Consider the following 20,479-nt stretch of genomic DNA (forward strand, 5'->3'; position numbering starts at 1 on the left):
AATGCCACTGACTTCTGGGCACCGATTTTGTATCCTGCCACGCTACCGAATTGCTGTATGAGTTCTAGCAATCTTGGGGTGGAGACTTTTGGGTTTTCTATGTGGAGTATCATGTCATCGGCAAAGAGGGAGAGTTTGACTTCTTCTTTGCCAATTTGAATGCCTTTAATGTCTTTTTGTTGTCTGATTGCTGAGGCAAGGACTTCCAGTACTATGCTGAATAGCAGTGGTGAGAGTGGACATCCCTGTCTTGTTCCTGATCTTAGAGGAAAGGCTTCCAGTGCTTCCCCATTGAGAATGATATTTGCTGTGGGCTTTTTGTAGATGGCTTTTAAGATGTTGAGGAATGTTCCCTCTATCCCTACACTCTGAAGAGTTTTGATCAGGAATGGATGCTGTATTATGTCAAATGCTTTCTCTGCATCTAATGAGAGGATCATATGGTTCTTGGTTATTCTCTTGCTGATATGATGAATCACATTGATTCTTTTACGAGTGTTGAACCAGCCTTGTGTCCCGGGGATAAATCCTACTTGGTCATGATGAATAATTTTCTTAATGTATTGTTGGATCCTATTGGCTAGTATCTTGTTGAGAATTTTTGCATCCATGTTCATCAGGGATATTGGTCTGTAATTCTCCTTTTTGGTGGGGTCTTTGTCTGGTTTTTGAATTAAGGTGATGCTGGCCTCATAGAACGAATTTGGAAGTACTCCATCTCTTTCTATCTTTCCAAACAGCTTTAGTAGAATAGGTATGGTTTCTTCTTTAAACGTTTGATAGAATTCCCCTGGGAAGCCATCTGGCCCTGGACTCTTGTGTCTTGGGAGGGTTTTGATGACTGCTTCAATTTCCTCCCTGGTTATTGGCCTGTTCAGGTTTTCTATTTCTTCCTGTTCCAGTTTTGGTAGTTTGTGGCTTTCCAGGAATGAGTCCATTTCTTCTAGATTGCCGAATTTATTGGCGTATAGCTGTTCATAATATGTTTTTAAAATCGTTTGTATTTTCTTGGTGTTGGTAGTGATCTTTCCCATTCATGATTTTATTAATTTGAATCTTCTCTCTCCTCTTTTTAATAAGGCTGGCTAATGGTTTATCTATCTTATTAATTCTTTCAAAGAACCAACTCCTGGTTCTGTTGATCTGTTCCACAGTTCTGGTCTCTATTTAATTGAGTTCTGCTCGAATCTTTATTAACTCTCTTCTTCTGCTGGGTGTAGGATCTATTTGCTGTTTTTTCTCTAGCTGCTTTATGTGTAAGGTTAGCTTTTGTATTTGAGTCCTTACCAGTTTTTGAATGGATGCTTGTATTGCAATGTATTTTCCCCTTAGGACTGCTTTTGCTGCGTCCCAAAGATTTTGAATGGTTGTATCTTCATTCTCATTAGTTTCCATGAATCTTTTTAATTCTTCCTTAATTTCCTGGTTGACCCTTTCATCTTTTAGCAGGATGGTCCTTAACCTCCACGTGTTTGAGGTCCTTCCAAACTTCTTGTTGTGATTTAGTTCTAATTTCAAGGCATTATGGTCTGAGAATATGCAGGGGACGATCCCAATCTTTTGGTATCAGTTCAGACCCGATTTGTGACCCAGTATGCGATCTATTCTGGAGAAAGTTCCATGTGCACTTGAGAAGAATGTGCATTCAGTTGAGTTTGGATGTAAAGTTCTGTAGATATCTGTGAAATCCATCTGGTCCAGTGTATCATTTAAAGCTCTCGTTTCTTTGGAGATGTTGTGCTTAGAAGACCTATCGAGTATAGAAAGAGCTAGATTGAAGTTACCAAGTATAACTGTATTATTATCTAAGTATTTCTTCACTTTGGTTATTAATTGATTGATATATTTGGCAGCTCCCACATTCGGGGCACATATATTGAGGACTGTTAAGTCCTCTTGTTGGATAGATCCTTTAAGTATGATATAGTGTCCCACTTCATCTCTCACTACAGTCTTTGGGGTAAATTTTAGTTTATCTGATATAAGGGTGGTACCCCTGCTTTCTTTTGAGGACCATTCGAATGGTAAATGGTTCTCCAACCTTTTATTTTCAGGATGTAGGTGTCCTTCTGTCTAAAATGAGTCTCTTGTAGACAGCAAATAGATGGGTCCTGCTTTTTTATCCAGTCTGAAACCCTGCGCCTTTTGATGGGGTCATTAAGCCCGTTCACGTCCAGAGTTACTATTGAAAGATATGAATTTAGTGTCATCATGATATCTATTCAGTCCTTGTTTTTGTGGATTATTCCACTGGACTTCTTCTTAAAGGGGAATTTTAAGAGTCCCCCTTAAAATTTCTTGCAGAGCTGGTTTGGAGGTCACATATTCTTTCAGTTCCTGCCTGTCTTGGAAGCTCTTTATCTCTCCTTCCATTCTGAATGAGAGCCTGCTGGATAAAGTATTCTTGGTTGCATGTTCTTCCCATTTAGGACCCTGAATATATCCTGACAGCCCTTTCTGGCCTGCCAGGTCTCTGTGGAGAGGTCTGCTGTTACCCTAATTCTCCTCCCCATAAAAGTCAGGGATTTCTTGTCTCTTGCTGCTTTAAGGATCTTCTCTTTATCTTTGGAATTTGCAAGCTTAACTATTAAATGTCGAGGTGTTGAACGGTTTTTATTGATTTTAGGGGGGGATCTCTCTATTTCCTGGATCTGAATTCCTGTTTCCCTTCCCAGATTAGGAAAGTTTTCAGCTAGGATTTGTTCAATACATATTCTGGCCCTCTGGCCCTTTCTGCGCCCAATTGAATGTAGGTTTTTCTTCCTCAGGCTGTCGTTGATTTCCCTTAATCTATCTTCATGGTCTTTAATTGTTTGTCTCTTTTTTCCTCAGTTTCCCTCTTTGCCATCAACTTGTCTTCTATGTCACTCACTCGTTCTTCCACCTCGTTAACCCTCGTAGTTAGGACTTCTAGTTTGGATTACATCTCATTCAACTGATTTTTAATTTCTGCCTGAGTAGCTCTAAATTCTGCAGTCATGAAGTCTCTTGAGTCCTTTATGCGTTTTTCTAGAGCCACCAGTAGCTGTATAATAGTGCTTCTGAATTGGCTTTCTGACATTGAATTGTAATCCAGATTTTGTAACTCTGTGGGAGAGAGGACTGTTTCTGATTCTTTCTTTTGAGGTAAGGTCTTCCTTCTAGTCATTTTGCTCAGTGCAGAGTGGCCAAAAGCAAGTTGTATTGGGAAAAGGAGAAAAAGAGAGGAGAGAAAGAATGAAAGAAAAGAAAAAAAGAAAAATGGAAGAAAAAAAGGGAAAAAGAGAAGAAAAAGAGAAAGAAAAATGAAAGAAAGGTGAAAAAAAAGGGTGGGGGAAGCAATCAGAAATCAAAAAGAAAAAAAAAAAAAAAACCCACGGTGGAGTATCTTCTGATTCTGTATACTTTAAGTCCCTTGACTTCCCCTGGAACTTGGCCATCCAGCTGGTCTTCTTGGGGAGGGGCCTGTTGTGCTGATTTTCAGGTGTGAGCACTTGGGGGAGCTGCTCTGCCCCCTGCCTGGTGCAGGGCTCAGTGGGGGTTGTTTACCCCGTGAGGCCCCAGGAGGAACAACCGCAGTGGCGGGGCCAGCTCTGGAGCCCTGGATTCAGCCCCCGCAGTAACCCCAGAGCTCTCCGTCTGCAGGGCCTGCAGGCTCCGGGGCGGGGCCGCTGATCTGCTCAGCTGGGGCAGGAGCGTCCTCGCTGTCCTGGGCCCTCCCGGCCTCTGCCTGTCTCGGGGGGAGGCCGGATCCTGGGCTGTGTCCCGGCGCCCTGTTCTCCCGGTCTGCGCTGTTGGATTCGCGCTCCCGCCCCGCAGCCCCCTCCGCGGAGCCGCCCCCGAGCCCCCCCCGAGCTGCTCTGGGTCCCGCCGTGCGCGCTGCAGCCCTTAGGGAGCTCGGCGCACTCTCCCGGGGCGCAGGTGTCTGTTAGTGTCCCCGGGAGCCCGAGGGCATCCCCGCCCTCCTGGGTCCTGCTCCAACTCCCCGCGAGCCCCTTTCCGCCCGGGAAGGTCGGTGCAGCTCCTGCTCCTCCGGGACGGGGCTCTCCTGTCCTGGGGACACTCGCCCCGGCCTCAGCCCGGCTCCTCGCGGGGCCCCTCCCCCTTGGAGCCCTTTTGTTTCTTTTTCCGCGTCTTCCTACCTTGATAGAAGCGCGAACTCTTCTCACTGTAGCATTCCAGCTGTTCTCTCTTTAAATGTCAGGCAGAATTCGTAGATTTTCAGGATAATTTGAAGGTTATCTAGGTAATTTGGTGGGGACAGGTGATGTGGGGACCCTACTCTTCCACAGTCTTGCCCCTCTTCCTACTAGTGAGTTTTTAACAATATATGTACATATTGGGCTTTGAATGCAGAGATAGTTTAAATTTTAAAGTTATTGTCTTGACTGTGGCACAGTTCACGTTGGAAATAACACTGATTTTAATTTAAATTAAAATAATGTGTGTTCGCTTGGATTTAATTGAGTTCAACACAAAAACCTTGAGAATCTACTCATACCAGAATCATTTAATAACTATTATATTCACTACGTGTGAAAAATATTAGTGTGACCTGACATAACTAAATCCCTGAGATTCTAGATGCCAACAACATCCTCTAAATTGTGGTTTCCAAATTCTCCTCTCACCCTAAGTCTGCTGTCTATGAATCACCAGTCCTAGAATCTGATCCCTGAACCATAGTAGGTAAAAGTATAAGAGACATTAAAACATTTCAGAAGTCAAATACGCTGGACTAATTAACTATTTCAGAAAGAACTGATGAAACTAATAAAGGTTTACAAATGTAAATATCCAGAATTCTCTATTGTCATTTGAGAGCTGGCAACTAAAAAGTTATAACTGTTTCTTACCACTGAATACCTATACTGTTCAGGGCATCTTTCCCCAGTCACAGAATGTTTGACTATGGTTCATGAGAAAAGACACTTATTTCATGGTTAATTTCCTAATTCCTACAATGAAAACAATGTCTTTATTCTCTGAATCCATATAATTCTTATTTGTTTGCACCTATGCCACTTACCTCTTTCTAATCTGTTATAGTTGTTTCTATGCATGTCTTATCTCCTCTTGTTGAACTTCTTAAACTGCATTTCAATTAATTGTTAATATAAGTCCAGTAATACCCATATACTAAGTGCTAAAAGAATATATGTAATAACAGGGTCTTTTAAAACGCTACACCCTCACATCCCTCCATTTGCGCTCCTTGAAAAGAATCTGCTACCTTCCGTACCTACTCTCTGTGGGGCAACTTCAATCTATACTCAATCATTCTTGTCAACACTTGTCCTTTGGGCTTGCTCTCCTGTTGGAACTTTTTTCTGAAGCAATTTAATCAAATCAAGTGGGGCTCTCTATCTTTATTTTGACATCTATAGCATTTGTATATATAAATATATATATATTTATATATGTGTGTGTATATATATATATATATCAAAACACATTTTTTTAAGAAATATCATTTGTTTGTCCATCTTTCCTTGGACTTCCAAACAAAATATGCCAACCTAATAGCCACGGTGTGTGTGACACAATGATTCACCACAATATTGGCCATTTTATACTTTTTTTAAGTATATCATTTAAAACACAAAGGTACAATCTTCATTTTAAAGCATTAATTAGGATGACTTTGGAACACTACTTAGCCTATTTTCTATAACATACTGGAACAATGCATATTATTTCTCTCCTTGTAGATGGAAGTGGATTAGGCTTCTAGTTTGAATGTTTTGAAGCATTATGGGCCTATGCATACAATTCTCCCTTTTCTTGGGAAATGCAAGTACAAATGACACGAAAACAGTTACATAAGACAAAAAAAAAAAGTCAAACACTATGGTACAAGGATACCATCTAACACCTAAAATCAATCAAATGCAGTAAGCAAAATATGCTTTTTTGAACATCAGTGCCCCCTGAGCTGCATGGAGAGGAACAAGCAACAGGTCTTATTCTTCCTTATAGATTGACTCTTTTCTTAGTTTCATTTATTTTTAAATAAAGGGGGGGCGGACTAAACCAGGTGTATTGATTGTGAATTAAAGAAGACTCCTAGACCACAAGGGAAGCACTAAAGTGGCAATCAGTGGCAATACCAGAAAAAGCAAGGAAACAGAGAGATTGGTGTTTATCATAAAAAAAATGCAGTAGATGTGTGTTATCATATTTCTTCCTGCTGCCTAGCCTGCATTTAATTATTTATAAAATAAAGTGGCAGATGTAAAATACACAGCTCCATTTGTTATAATGTAAGAACCATGAGAAATAAGAAATTTTAGTGTAAATATATAAGAGAATTTTTGTAGAAATTATATGAGTGAAATCCTTTTTAGTGTGACTGTGTTTGCCAAGAGAAATTTGAGCATAGCTCAGAGTAAGAAGATCTGGAACTAGAGTTGAATACAGAATAGAACCTTTCTGATCTACCAGCTATGCATAAGTGTTATAACATCTCTATTTCCATATCAGTAAAATAGGGACAACACTGATTCTTATGTCACAATGTTTTTTTAAACACTAAATGAGATAATGCATCCCAAACACTTAGCAAATAGTTAATGCTTCACCAATGAAAACTAACTTCAGTGGTAGCTTAAGGATTAAATGGTATTTTACATCACTTTATTATTATACAAAGCAATTCATTATACCTTTAATGGTATATAGCATTGCATCTAATCTGTATTGCAAATTTATTAAATGGTGAGTATCAAAATGTTGTAGTCTCATCCATGTTCTTGTTCATTTGATAAATAAATATTTATTTAGAATGAATCTATTATGTGATATCAACATGGAGAAAAGAGGTAATAAGATGTGCATAGTTACTGTTCTAATGGAGGTTATGATGGGAGAGGAGAGAACAGAACAGGGTGGAGAGGGGGCAGACAGAAGGGAAGAAGGGGAGAATTTGGTCACATTTTAAATATAGAGACCCTATAAACAATTGTTGGATTACAATTTTGGCAATTGCTATGAAAACTAATTATAAAATGAAAGTTGGAAATAGTACATTGCTTTAGAAGATAGTGGCAATTCTGACATAACTTATCATACTTTGCCATACAACACAACAATTATCCATTCCTCTGGTATTTACTAAAATGAACTGAAAACTTATGAATGCACTAAAGCCTGCACACATGTTTATGGCAGCCTTATTTATAATTGCCAAAACCTGAAGGCAATTGAGATGTCCTTCAGTGGGAAAAGAGGTAAACTGTGGTACATTCAGGAAATGGAATATTATTCAGTACTAAATAGAAATGAGCCTCTAAACCATACAAAGACATGGAAAAAAATGTAAATGCATATTATGAAGTGAAAGAAACTAATCTAAAATGGCTATTATATTATTCCAACTATATGACATCCTGGAAAAAGAAAAACCAAGGAGACAGTAAAAAAGATTAGTGACTGCTGAGAATTAGAGGAATGAGAGGGATGAATGAAAAAAAAATTTTAAAAAAAAGAGAGGGATGAATGAGTAGATGAAAGGATTTTCAGGACAGTGAAAATACTCTGTATGATGTTTTAAAAGTGGATACATATCATTATTTATCAAAACCTATAGAATGTACAATACCAAGAATTAACCCTAACATAAACTACAGACTTTGGGTAATAATGTTGCTCTCTAATTGTAACAATTCTGGTGGGGGATGTTGATAGTGGGGGAGGCTATAGAATAGGTTTTGGAATTCAGCCTATACTTTTATTTTGAAAAGCAGTTCTATAATATCCTCTAACCACGCCCCCACCAAAATTACATAGAGATATTTATCTTAATAATAAGTGTTTAAAAGATATGGTGTAGAGGAAAGAATATCAGTCCAAAGTGTGGGCATTTTAACATCTGTTCCCCAGGGTGCCTGGGTGGCAAGGACGGTTAAGCGACCAATTCTTGGCTTCAGCTCAGGTCATGATCTCAGGGTGGTGAGACAGCACCCACCTCAGGCTCTTCACTCAGCACAGAATCTGCTTTAGATTCTCTCTCCTTCTCCCTTTGCCCTCCTGCTTATGCACTCTCTCAATCTTTCTCTAAAATAAATAAATAAATCTTTAAAAAAAATAAAATTCTGTTCCTACCTCTCCAATGGGCTAAAAATGCTATCTTAGGTGATTTTGCAGCCTCATGCTATAGATTTGGAAACTGAGGGTCAAAGAAATTTCCATCTAACAGTGTCTAAAACGTTAAGCCCTATTCTCCTCTGTGGCAATATATGACACCAAGAATATTGTAAGTTTCTAAAATATAAACATTCCTCCTCTAGCCACGTTTAAACAAGACACAGACACATAAAGATAAGAGGCAGACAACTACTACCCATATTATCTAAATAGTTCAAGAAGGTAATCATAATTCTACTATACTTCATTTATCAATATTAATGACTATTTTTAAAGATTTAGATTGTACATAATGGCTGTGTTACATGTCTATTATATAAATTGTAGGACTACTCGCTATTTTCAATATTCTATTTCTGAAAATATTAACTGCATTTCCCATAATAAATCATATTTATTTGATACAGAGGAAATCCTCTTTGCATTGTTAAAATACATGCTTTTATTCAAATATGCACCTTCCCTCCTTCTCCAAAACCATTATATACTTTGGTTTATAAAATACTAAGTGACTGCATTGCTTAGAATGCTTATAACATATATCTCTGCCTATGGTGAGACTAGTCCTGAGAAGCAGATTTTTTAAAACTGGCTGTTATACATTTAACATTCTCACTAGCAGTACTGAGCTATCCCTCAGAGTAGACTTCCAATATGCGATACAGATGAAGACTTAACACTTTTGGAAATACCTTTCTAACCCTTGAGGGTAAGCCACAATCTTTGTCCTTGAGAAAGCTCTTCTAATGACTACTGAGTATTACTCAGGGTTTGTCAACTGCCTTATTATTTTTAACCTTAGTACTACATTATACTAGTTAATGTCTTCATTTCCTTCACCATACAGTTTCCTGCATTTTGAAGCCATTGTTGACTACTATTTTATCCCCTACACATTCATCTCCTTCACTCAGAGGAAAACTCTCTTTTGGTAAGAAATTGAAACTTATGAATTTTTATATTATTTTGAGGATCTAGTAGAGTGTTCTGTATACAATATATACTCAGAATATGTTAGGGCAAAGCTTCAAATTTCCTTTTTTATTTTTCTTATTTTATTTATTTATTCATGAGAGACACACAGAGAGAGAGAGAGAGAGAGACAGAGACACAGGCAGAGGGAAAAGTAGGTTCCATGCAGGAACCAGATGTGGGACACGATCCCGAGACTCCAGGATCAGCCCTGAGCCAAAGGCAGGCGGTAAACCACTGAACCACCCAGGCATCCCTTCAAATTTCCTTTAAAAGGAACATTGCTTTTGTTTGTTTGTGAATTCAAACGTTTGCATATAGACCCTAATTTGAATGTAAGAATAGTGTGTATTCACATGTATGATTTCCAAGTATTTTGTTATGGTGACTGTCCAAAGGATGTGCTTTTTTTTTATATATATTTTTTGACTGATCAAATATATAAATAACTTGAGCTAAAATATGAAGAAATGTCAAAGCAATAAAACATCTCTTTTTAAAAAAGAAATTATGAATTTAAGCACTGCATTTTTGCTTACTTCTTATATGGAAACACGTACATTTTAATTATTTAATAGGATGAATAATTGGATCTTGAACATAGTAAATACTTGTAAATATTCATTAACAATATCAATGACTTTATATCATGAAAAATAAACACCAGAACCATAGACAAACATCAAATCAATCAGTCTATCTTGCTATACTGTGTATTGCTTTTTAGGTCTATTTTGAAGATGACATTTAAAAATCAGACACTGTAAATAGACTGTACTGCTGTAGAACTTGAGCACTTTTTTCCTTAGAAAATAAATTTTTCCTCCCCACCATTTTGTTCAATACAAATACCGCTTCTATACTACATAAAGACCTATTTTAATTTAAAGAATGTAATTAATACTTTTATTGACTATCATTTGCAAAATGCAATAAGTATGACCTATCGACAGTCATCAGTTAATGTATGGATCAATACGTTTGGTAGAAATTCACTTACTGATGAAGAAATGAGCAATGCTGATCAAATTAAAAAGAGGAAGCTCATTTGTCTTGAATTTTCTTAACAAATCTAGGACATATAAACTGCATTCTGTCACTCAAATTATTTTACAGAGCATTTGAATTTTAGAATAATGTAAGTACTTTAACGTTTTGATTTACTTTTATATATAATCAGATCTGCTAAAAAGAACAATCTACACTAATTATCAGTTTGTCAGAGACTCTCACAGCTCTAAATATTATAAAAACCTGAGAGTTCAAGTCTTTAATATTATCTATCAAAAATTAATTCTCAGAAGTAAAGAAAAAAATAGATTCCCATTTCTCTATCCAGTAATGGCTATTCACTTCTCAAATTATTCTTCATTATCAAGCAAATAATAATTGTAGCAATATTAATTTTCTCTAATCTCACAAACATACAGCTGAGTTAACATTTCTATATGACAATGTCATTAGTGAGGATTTTAAAAATAGCCTCAATAGAAGGAACATAGAAAGGATATGGCATTTTTGAAGATCTCTTTGAGGAAGAAGGATATTAGAGAGAAGCTTAGGTTGACCTAAACAGACTTAATGTAAAGAGAACTGCTACAAATTTTTTCAATAAAAGGCTTAATAGTTTGTAAGTTTTGCTATATATCATTATCATCAGAAATTCAGTGCTCATATATTCCCAATAATTTGATATATTTTAACACACTTTAACACAGATTGCATGTGATACTGTACCAAGTGGTATACTTATTTGTGCAAGATAATTTATAATTTTTTATTCTCTACATGCTAGTGGTGAATCTGATTGCCAGCTACATTGGCATCATTTAAACATTCCATAAAAATCTCTAGCAACTCTGGAAAACAGAGCCATCATTTGAGGTGAGATACCTGTGAAACGCGATTAGAATAAGAAAACCAGTTTTTTAAAAGACACATTGAATTTTGTGAATGAAGGAAAATTCATCTATTTTCCTTAATGTATATTCATAGGTGCTTTCATTCTTAAAACCATCACAAGACTTCTGGTTTTTGGTCCATCTTGTGAGAAGCTTGTAAATCATCCCTCCCTTCTTCATAAACATAAAAAGCTGAACAGACTAAGAATCAAGAACTCTTCTTAGATAGGTCAGAGAATTGAGGTCACAGGGCAAGCTGCTCTCTGCCAAATCGGAGAAACAGGCAAGTGGATACAGAGAATCACAGCTTAGACAGAAACCACTGCTGACCCACTGCATACCAGGGTGTGAAAACAAACTGTAATTGTCAAAATTCTGGAGGTCCAGTGTGGACAATCTTGAGAGTTAAAAACTCCAGAGGTATCCAGTCTTAGGGGATCATAAGTTTTACCACCAAGAATTCTACCAGGTTCTCACGATGAAGATGGGAGAAAAATCATTTTCTACTTCCAGTAGAGAGAGAGTGTAGCCCTTCTGGAATACTCTCAGAACACTATGTTGCTCATAACAAGGCTTGATCTTGAGGAAGACTATTTTGCCAGAACCCAATCAATCTGGGAAAAAGGAAACACTCAATTCTAGCCCCATGAAGCTTTCTTGTCTCATCTAAGGGCAAGGGGGGACTAAGAAGCACACGTGAAGGTCACAGCCCAGAGGCAAGGCACAGACAGGCTCACTAAAAGACTAAGAGCTAATCCTAAAACTATTGAAAGCTTCCCCTCCCTCCACACCTTAAACACATCAATTGGACTCCTTTATGATAACAAGGGGTTATAACTGAAAGAACTGCACATTTCAAGTCTGTTGAAAAAGTCCTAAAAAAACCCAGTGGTTGCAGGCAGGACAAAAACAAGGATATCAGTAGAAAATATAGCCTCTGACACCTATAGCAACAGGAAACAGTAAACATGGCCTAACACCTAGCCAGGTAGAAATAGTCTTATACTAAAGATCTACTTATATCAATTACTTATATCCAACCCACCACATTTGGCTATAAATATGAAATTACAAGGCATACTACAAGATGAAAGTACAATTTGAAGAAACAGAGAAAGCACCAAAATCAGAGTCAGATATGGGAGAGATTTTGCAATTATCAGACTACAAATTTAAAACAACTATGATTAATATGTTAAAACTTTAATAAAACAACCCTAACAATGATGACCAAAATAAAAATATACCATTTATAGTCTGTATTCCTACGGATATTAAAATTATATTTACTCAAGCTCACAGCCTATCAGAGTAGGCATTTTATTTTAAATATTTATCATAAATATTTATTCTAAATATTTTATTAGAATGTGATAATTGATATAATATTTAGTCTCTTTCCATCTATCCTGCTGTTAGAATGCCATAAGCTATCACCTCTGTGAATTGTCAATTTCTCCTTGTGCCCACTGTTTTCATGTTGACCAAACTATACATGCACACAGAATCCTTAATCCTAACACAAATCAACTTACTTGTCTTCCAATCCATCTGCTTTGTTTCTTAAGCTTCTCTCAAATTTTATATCTTTCTGTGAATGCCATTCTTTTTAAGAGTATAAGAAACCAATGAAGTTTGACATTTCACCATGATTATGAATCTTTTAAAAAAATATCCCATTTAGTCTCAGGATTAGTTGGAAAAGGGAGGGAAAAAATCTAAAAGGTGATATTTCAAGGACCTTATGTGTTTGCTATACTTGTTTTCAAAATAGTTTTTTCATTCTATTCTTTTATTTCAATATTTATGATTCTAACTTGACACTAATATTTCTCTTATTCCAACAAAGACTTTAAACATTTTCTTTGATTTTTCTATAGTTCTTCAAAATAATTTGTTCTTTCTTCGAACTGATAACTTATGTGCTATTTTCAAGGGTACACCTTGAAGTATATCTAATTTTAAATGTCCGTGATATGCATAACAGTTAAATGTTAAATTCTTTTTAATAAAGGAAATTTTATCTTTATCTTTTCTACTTATTTTAGAATATAACTAATGTATTAACAAAGTAGAATCTCCATTATCTCTTTATAGCTTTTTACCCAGACACTATCTCTTATTATAGTAAGTTTTTTAAGTTCTGTTTTAGCTTTTAAGTACTTGAGAGAGTAACTATAAAAAATCCAGTTCAAATTAATTTATTAAATGACTTACTAAAATACAGATGTATTACATCTAAGAGCATGTCTTAAAAAAGATTTTATTTATTTATTTTGAGAGAGAGATAGGGAGTTCAAATGGGGGGAGGGACAGAGGCAAAGGGAGTTCAAGTGGGGGGAGGGACAGAGGCAAAGGGCTTGAGAATCTCAAGCAGACTCCATGTGGAGGCCCAATGCAGGGCTCAATCCTAGGACCCTGGGATCATGACCTGAGCTGAAGTCAATAATTGGATGTTTACCTGACTGAGCCACCCAGGTGCCCTGAGAGAGCACAAGTTATAATTGACTCATATTCCAATGTGAAAGCATATATCCTGGGGATTAACTACTGAAAGGAAATTTAAGGATACTTGTCAGTAAATTCTTTATGTACAATAAACTCATTTAAAAATGAGCATTTACTTTCCAATTATTTAGACTTCCATATATCAATCTTTATTGTCAGCACAATCTAGCTAAATAAAGGATTTATTTCAGTCTTTTTCTTTCCACTGATTCTTTAAGGAAGCCATTATTGGTGTAATTTGAGGCATCATAAAATTAACTTCTTAAGACCAAATACCTCTCATGCCCAGAGGTCACAGTGCCTAAAACTCTTCCTCAAAGATTATCCTTCTGTGATCACTAAAGAAAAAAACCTTTCCCTAGGGCAAAGCCAGGAGAGAAGGATCCTAAGAAAAAGGAAGGTGACAGTTCTGATTTAGCTTATCTCTCTGGTAAACTCTCTCAGACAGGTGAACATTGGGGATACCCTTCAAAAGAGGAGAGTCTGACTTAAGCCCAGATTTTCTCAAATTATTTTGTTTGACAACAGTTATTGACGATTTTTCTGCAGAAGCAGATTCCTGCTTCTGACATTTCCTCCACATCTCCAGCTCCAAGTGGTCTGGTTCTATTCATACTTATGCATCTTTCTTAGGTACTAGGCAGGTCTCACCTTCCTTTTAAGTCCGATTCCTTAATCTTGCCCTGGGTCATCTGACTGTCCTCTCTAATTATTTAGCCTTTATATCATCTTAGTCTAGTCTGTCGTTTAATGATATTTATACATATACATTTAAAATTCCTGACATTATAGTCCTACCAATTGCTATTCCCTTACTACATTCATGTACTGTGGACAGTTTTAATAAAGAAAGTGGTCAGAAGCTATCTTTTAATAGAGACATTTCTACCAAGGTAAGTCCATTCTAGTGTTAATGCAGTTTGGATCAGTCCAGACTTGCAAGGAAAGCAGATTCATCCTCCTTGGACATACAATACTCTGAGCCCAACTCTGAAAACAGTGCTATGTCCTTGGGCAAAACAGAGGTTCTGCCAAGACTCTGACAATATTAAGTAATTCCTCTACTGGCATCCTCCTTCCAAATGCATTAAAACATTAAAGGACAATACATTAAGTGACTTGCACCCTGGTGTGAATCAATTTATCAGAATGCTTTTCTCCTGAAAGGAAAGGCTGAGGGTACATGTGATGAATGGACGAGATGGGAAAGGGGAATGCTGAGGAGGAGTATGTACAGTCAGAGAAAGAGAGAAATGCTAATATAACTTCTCCAACCTAATTTCCACCAGACGATTTTCTATTATTTACTGAATTTTAAAGACAATGAAAAAAGTATCACAACAAAACCATCAATAGTCTTTACCACAAATCCAGATATGCATAAACATGTTGAGCCAAAGCCAGGTTCATTTTCTATGCATATTCCATGAACACATAAGTTGGAAATGCACTTCTCAAGTTCACTCTCACAGTGAAGTCTTGACCATCCTGTTAAACACAATTACAAAGCACATATTTAATTTTAAAAATAATAATAATAGCTTATATATATAGTTTATATATGCTTATACTATTTGTTATAATTGGACTTGATGTTTTATATAAATTATCATAGTTTATCTTCATAATCATTCTATCAGGTAGCTACTATTATAATCTCTATTTAGTATATGAGAAAATAAAACTTGGAGAAGATAAATAATTTGTCCAGAATTACTAGTTCTATAAAAATGGAAGCTAGCATATATAAAATAAAGTTTTGGCTTGTATATGGAGCCATTCTATACCTTACATATCCAAATGTCTTTATTTATTTTACCCTGGAACAAAGATATAGAAAATAATGGAATAAACACATCCCATACTTCCATTTAGTATGAATGTTAAATTCAAAGGAAAGCAACTACTTCAGATTTCTAGATATAAAATGTTTCTTATAATACTTGTAGGATTTTATAGGTAGTATTTCTTAATCTGGGGCTCTATAGAATATAAATAATATGTCTAAATCAGCTGACTATCAGCTATAAGAGTTATCCTTAAACATAATGATCTCATTTTCCATACCAACAAACTGTATGCTTGTCATTTTTTGGGGGGGAGGGTGCCATTATTTTATCACCTACCTAGCAACCAACATTGCTAAGGTCTCTGCAAGATAATATCCAAACTATGGTTTACTAGGTACACATTAAGAACACTTCTAAAAAACCATTGATTTTTTTTCCTATGAAGGATCTATTTATAATGTCCTTAACAGGGGATGCCTGAGTGGCTCAGGGGTTGAGCCTCTGCTTTCAGCTCAGGGCGTGATCCCGGAGCCCGGAATCGAGTCTCACATCGGGCTTCCTGCAGGAAGCCTGCTTTTCTCTCTGCCTCTCTCTCTCTCTGTGTCTCCGTGATTAAATAAATAAAATCTTTCAAGGCAGCTGTTATTAGCTTTTTAAACTATTTTTCTATGCATTATCCAGCAGCATTTAATCTGAACTCTGGCTATTGGGAAATGAGTTCTTATTCTTGTTCCTACTTAGCAACATATTCTCACTGTTCTTCCCTGATAAATTATAAGAGAACAATTATATAAGTATTCTGGGGTACCTAGAAACGATCTAATGCAATATAGCATCGTAAGAAGAAAAATACCACACAAGTTTAAAAGATTTGGCGGAGTCCAGATCAAACTTAGAAGGAGCTCCCAAAAGACTAAATTTACCAAAAAGCACATGCAAGACTCTTTTCACTTTGTAATTCTTTCATATGATGGCTTTATTCTGTGGGCATCTCTACTATGGAGGCTATAAAAGGTGATACAGAAAAAACATTCTGCAGAGCTTACAAAAAGCCACGGTGACCAGTCACTCACATGGTTGAAACTCACAACATATTGTTAAGCATAAAAGCACATTCCATAAAAATATTTACATTCTGATAACTTTTCTTATAAAAGTCAAATATATACAGACTTAGTAACATTGCTTAGAGATATACACATACATAATAAAGTCCTAAGGAGCACTAAGGGAAATGTCGAATGTAAAGTTCAGAATAGTCACTATAGGGTGGTGGCAGAATTTTAATGTGTTCAGTGAGGGATATAGAAGAGGCTGGGAAAGGATACAGTCAACAAAACTCAAAGACAACCTACAGAATGGGAGAAGATATTTGCAAATGACATATCAGATAAAGGGCTAGTTTCCAAGATCTATAAAGAACTTATTAAACTCAACACCAAAGAAACAAACAATCCAATCATGAAATGGGCAAAAGACATGAACAGAAATCTCACAGAGGAAGACATAGACATGGCCAACATGCATATGAGAAAATGCTCTGCATCACTTGCCATCAGGGAAATACAAATCAAAACTACAATGAGATACCACCTCACACCAGTGAGAATGGGGAAAATTAACAAGGCAGGAAACAACAAATGTTGGAGAGGATGCGGAGAAAAGGGAACCCTCTTACACTGTTGGTGGGAATGTGAACTGGTGCAGCCACTCTGGAAAACTGTGTGGAGGTTCCTCAAACAGTTAAAAATAGACCTGCCCTACGACCCAGCAATTGCACTGTTGGGGATTTACCCCAAAGATACAAATGCAATGAAACGCCGGGACACCTGCACCCCGATGTTTATAGCAGCAATGGCCACGATAGCCAAACTGTGGAAGGAGCCTCGGTGTCCAACGAAAGATGAATGGATAAAGAAGATGTGGTTTATGTATACAATGGAATATTACTCAGCTATTAGAAATGACAAATACCCACCATTTGCTTCAACGTGGATGGAACTGGAGGGTATTATGCTGAGTGAAGTAAGTCAGTCGGAGAAGGACAAACATTATATGTTCTCATTCATTTGGGGAATATAAATAATAGTGAAAGGGAATATAAGGGAAGGGAGAAGAAATGTGTGGGAAATATCAGAAAGGGAGACAGAACGTAAAGACTGCTAACTCTGGGAAACGAACTAGGGGTGGTAGAAGGGGAGGAGGGCGGGGGGTGGGAGTGAATGGGTGACGGGCACTTGGTGTTATTCTGTATGTTAGTAAATTGAACACCAATAAAAAATAAATTAAAAAAAAAAAAGAGGCTGGGAATATTGCTAACATTTTTTTCCTTGAGGCAAACAGGAGGTACACGAATGCTTACTGTATTATTTTATAAAATAAATATTCCTTGATTATATATATTCTTCTGATTGAATAGAACAATTCACAATATAGTTTAAACAATTAAAAATGATGTAGTTTTCTTCTTGCTTCTAATACTATGAAGGACATTATAAAACTTTAAACCATAAGATGGTAACTGTGAAAGAAAAAGAAATCATCATACTAGTTAAAAAGACAAGGAAGACTATATTCAAGAGTATTCTAATGAGAGAGAGAGAGATTATTGAAACAGAGGAAAAAGATTGAATTTAACTATGCTGAATCAAAGGTAGATGGGAGAATTTTCAAAAGCTGGAGTGGGCTAATGGGAAAATACTGGAGGATATTGGGCTGGGTGGAAGTTGGTCAATGTGCTTAGGACATCTTTGTTTGGTAACCATCATTTATTGACAGGAGGCTCCTAGCTTCCCACTGAGCCTGGTACGGCAGGTGGGGAGGCCATATCTCCTTCTATAATTACTTTTCAGAGGGATGGCTCCCAGGTGTTGGAAAAAGACATTTCTGGGTTGTAAAATTGGCAAGAGGCTGAAAGAAGGTTTATATCTCAAAGGGGTAGAGAAAAAAGTTACAATTACAAGTTTTCTGAAGTAACTGCTCTAAAGAAAGGGAAGTCAGGGGCCTACAGTCATGAAGCCTATCTAAAGTGTACTTAAGCTGAGGGGAATGTTAAGGATGTCTTGGTCAAAAACAACAAACTAGGATAGAAAATAAGTTAGTTAAGACTTAGCACAGAAAATAGAAAAAAAAATAAAAAATAAAATTAAAAAAATAAACTTAAATTAAAAATTAAAAAATTATTAAAAAAGAAAATAGAAACCACTCTAGGTATTTATGCAAAAAGAGAGAATAAGATGCTCACAAAATTATTAGAAGGAAGAGCTATAGGAGTAATTCCAATAACCATAGATATGACTCTCTGGGAGATGCCACCTCTATCATACACAGGAAACTGAGCAACATAAAAGCCACCATCAGAATTATTCAGTTTAAGAACTCATTGCACTAATTGAGGGAAGCTGGATTACGAGGAAGCCACCCACACAGCCTCTCTGGCTGCCTCCTCCTACCCTGCAGTTAGTGATTGAACGCTAGATTGCAGAGGCTCACTGCCATTCCTTATGGTTCTGCATTTTAATACACACAAAGTCATAGACTCAGAAAATCCCACGTGTCCATGACCTTGTCTACCAGCTAAAAATTGCTAAGATATCTAGAAATGACCTCCACTAGATTTTAGGTATGTTTATTACAAGTGGAACTCAAGTTATGTCACATCAGCTTCAAAGGAAGCCTAGATATTGTAGTTTTTTGTTTTCTTGTCCTTGCAATATAGGAAACCACAATAGACAGGACTGGATGCTGAGTGCCAATCATAACCGTTAAAATAGACGGATGGATAAAAAAATAATATGTGGTATATTTATACAATGGAATACAACTTAGCCACTAAAAAAAAAAAAAAAAAAAAAAAAAAAGAATGAAATTTTGCCATTTGTGACAAGGATGAATCCGTCACAGCACTCCAACCAGTCTTAGGGTTAACTTGCTTCAAGTCTACACACTCCTTACTTGCTGACCTAAGTCCCTTCAACTGTAACATAATTAATTTACTTTCTTTGAGATTTGCAGACCACTAAGCTTCAAGAGTAAAGGACCAGAACCTTCCCAGACCACAGAAGCCAGCAAGTCTGTTCAAACCCACTTCAGGATTCTGATTAGCGTAGCGATTTTTTTGTAAAATGTTTTTCTTTTTTAGGTCACACAGATGATTTTACTAACTTCCTTTTGTGCATCTGTAAACCTTGCCCTCCTCTGAAGAAATAAAGAGTACTCCTACACATCATGAAATACAAACTGGCTCCTCCTCACTCAATATAATAATATAATGTTTATAGACAGCACCATCGAGTCTTCATGAAATTAAGAAATGTTATAGACTACTACTTCCTTTGCTGATAACTTCCCTAAACACCTTTTAAACCCTTGGGCCAGGCATAAATTTTGGAGTTGGCTTTTGGATAAGAGTCTGCCTTCTCTCCAAGTTGCTGGCCTCATGAATAAAGCTCAAATTCCTTTCCAATCAAAAACTTGTCTCTTGAGTAATGGCCTTTCAAGGGATGGGCAGCTGAACTTGGGTTTGGTAACAGGCCTATTAAGCTAAGTAAAATAAGTCAAATGGAAAAAGACAAATAGTGTATGATATCTACTTATGTGGAATTAGACACAAAACAAAACAAATGAACCAGGGAAATAAAAAAACTCACAGAGAAAAGACTACTGGTAAAGAAGGAAAGGAGTTGGGGGTGGATAGAATAGGTCAAGGGAGTCAACTGTATGATGATGGATATAACTAGGCTTGTGGTAGCAATCATTTTATAGTGTATACAGATGTTGAATTTTAAAGCTGCATATCTAAAACTTATGCAACAAAAATATTTTTACACAAAGATTGATCAAAATTTGTGTCTGAAAAAAAAAAAATTGTGTCTGTTAACTGAAAAACGTGCTTTTGGTTACGAAGGGGAAGTGGAAAACAACCTATAACCTTTTACTTGCTGCTAGAAAAGATAAGATCTTTCAAACCCTTACAAAATGGAAGTAACAATGTAGATGCTTCATAAGTTTATGGAACTTATGGTAAGATTTGAATGAAAAGATTTGTGTAGGGGTGTCTGGATGGCATAGTGGTTGAGCGTCTGCCTTTGGCTCAAGGTGTGATCCTGGGGTCTTGTGCTGGGGCCCTGCAGGGAGCCTGCCTATTCCTCTGCCTACGTCTCTGACTCTTTCTGTGTCTCTCAT

General features: G+C 36.7%; 1 protein-coding gene across 1 annotated transcript in view; it reads right to left on the reverse strand.

Annotated features, from left to right (window-relative positions):
- Positions 1-20,479, reverse strand: part of EYS (eyes shut homolog) — a 1,532,152-nt gene that overhangs the window by 735,592 nt on the left and 776,081 nt on the right. The window contains exon 21 of the mRNA XM_038554428.1: positions 14,869-14,993. Within this exon, the coding sequence (XP_038410356.1) occupies positions 14,869-14,993 (125 nt within the window). The remainder of the gene's footprint in view (positions 1-14,868; positions 14,994-20,479) is intronic.

Source organism: Canis lupus, chromosome 12 (genome assembly GCF_011100685.1).
Source record: "Canis lupus familiaris isolate Mischka breed German Shepherd chromosome 12, alternate assembly UU_Cfam_GSD_1.0, whole genome shotgun sequence".
Taxonomy (NCBI): domain Eukaryota; kingdom Metazoa; phylum Chordata; class Mammalia; order Carnivora; family Canidae; genus Canis; species Canis lupus.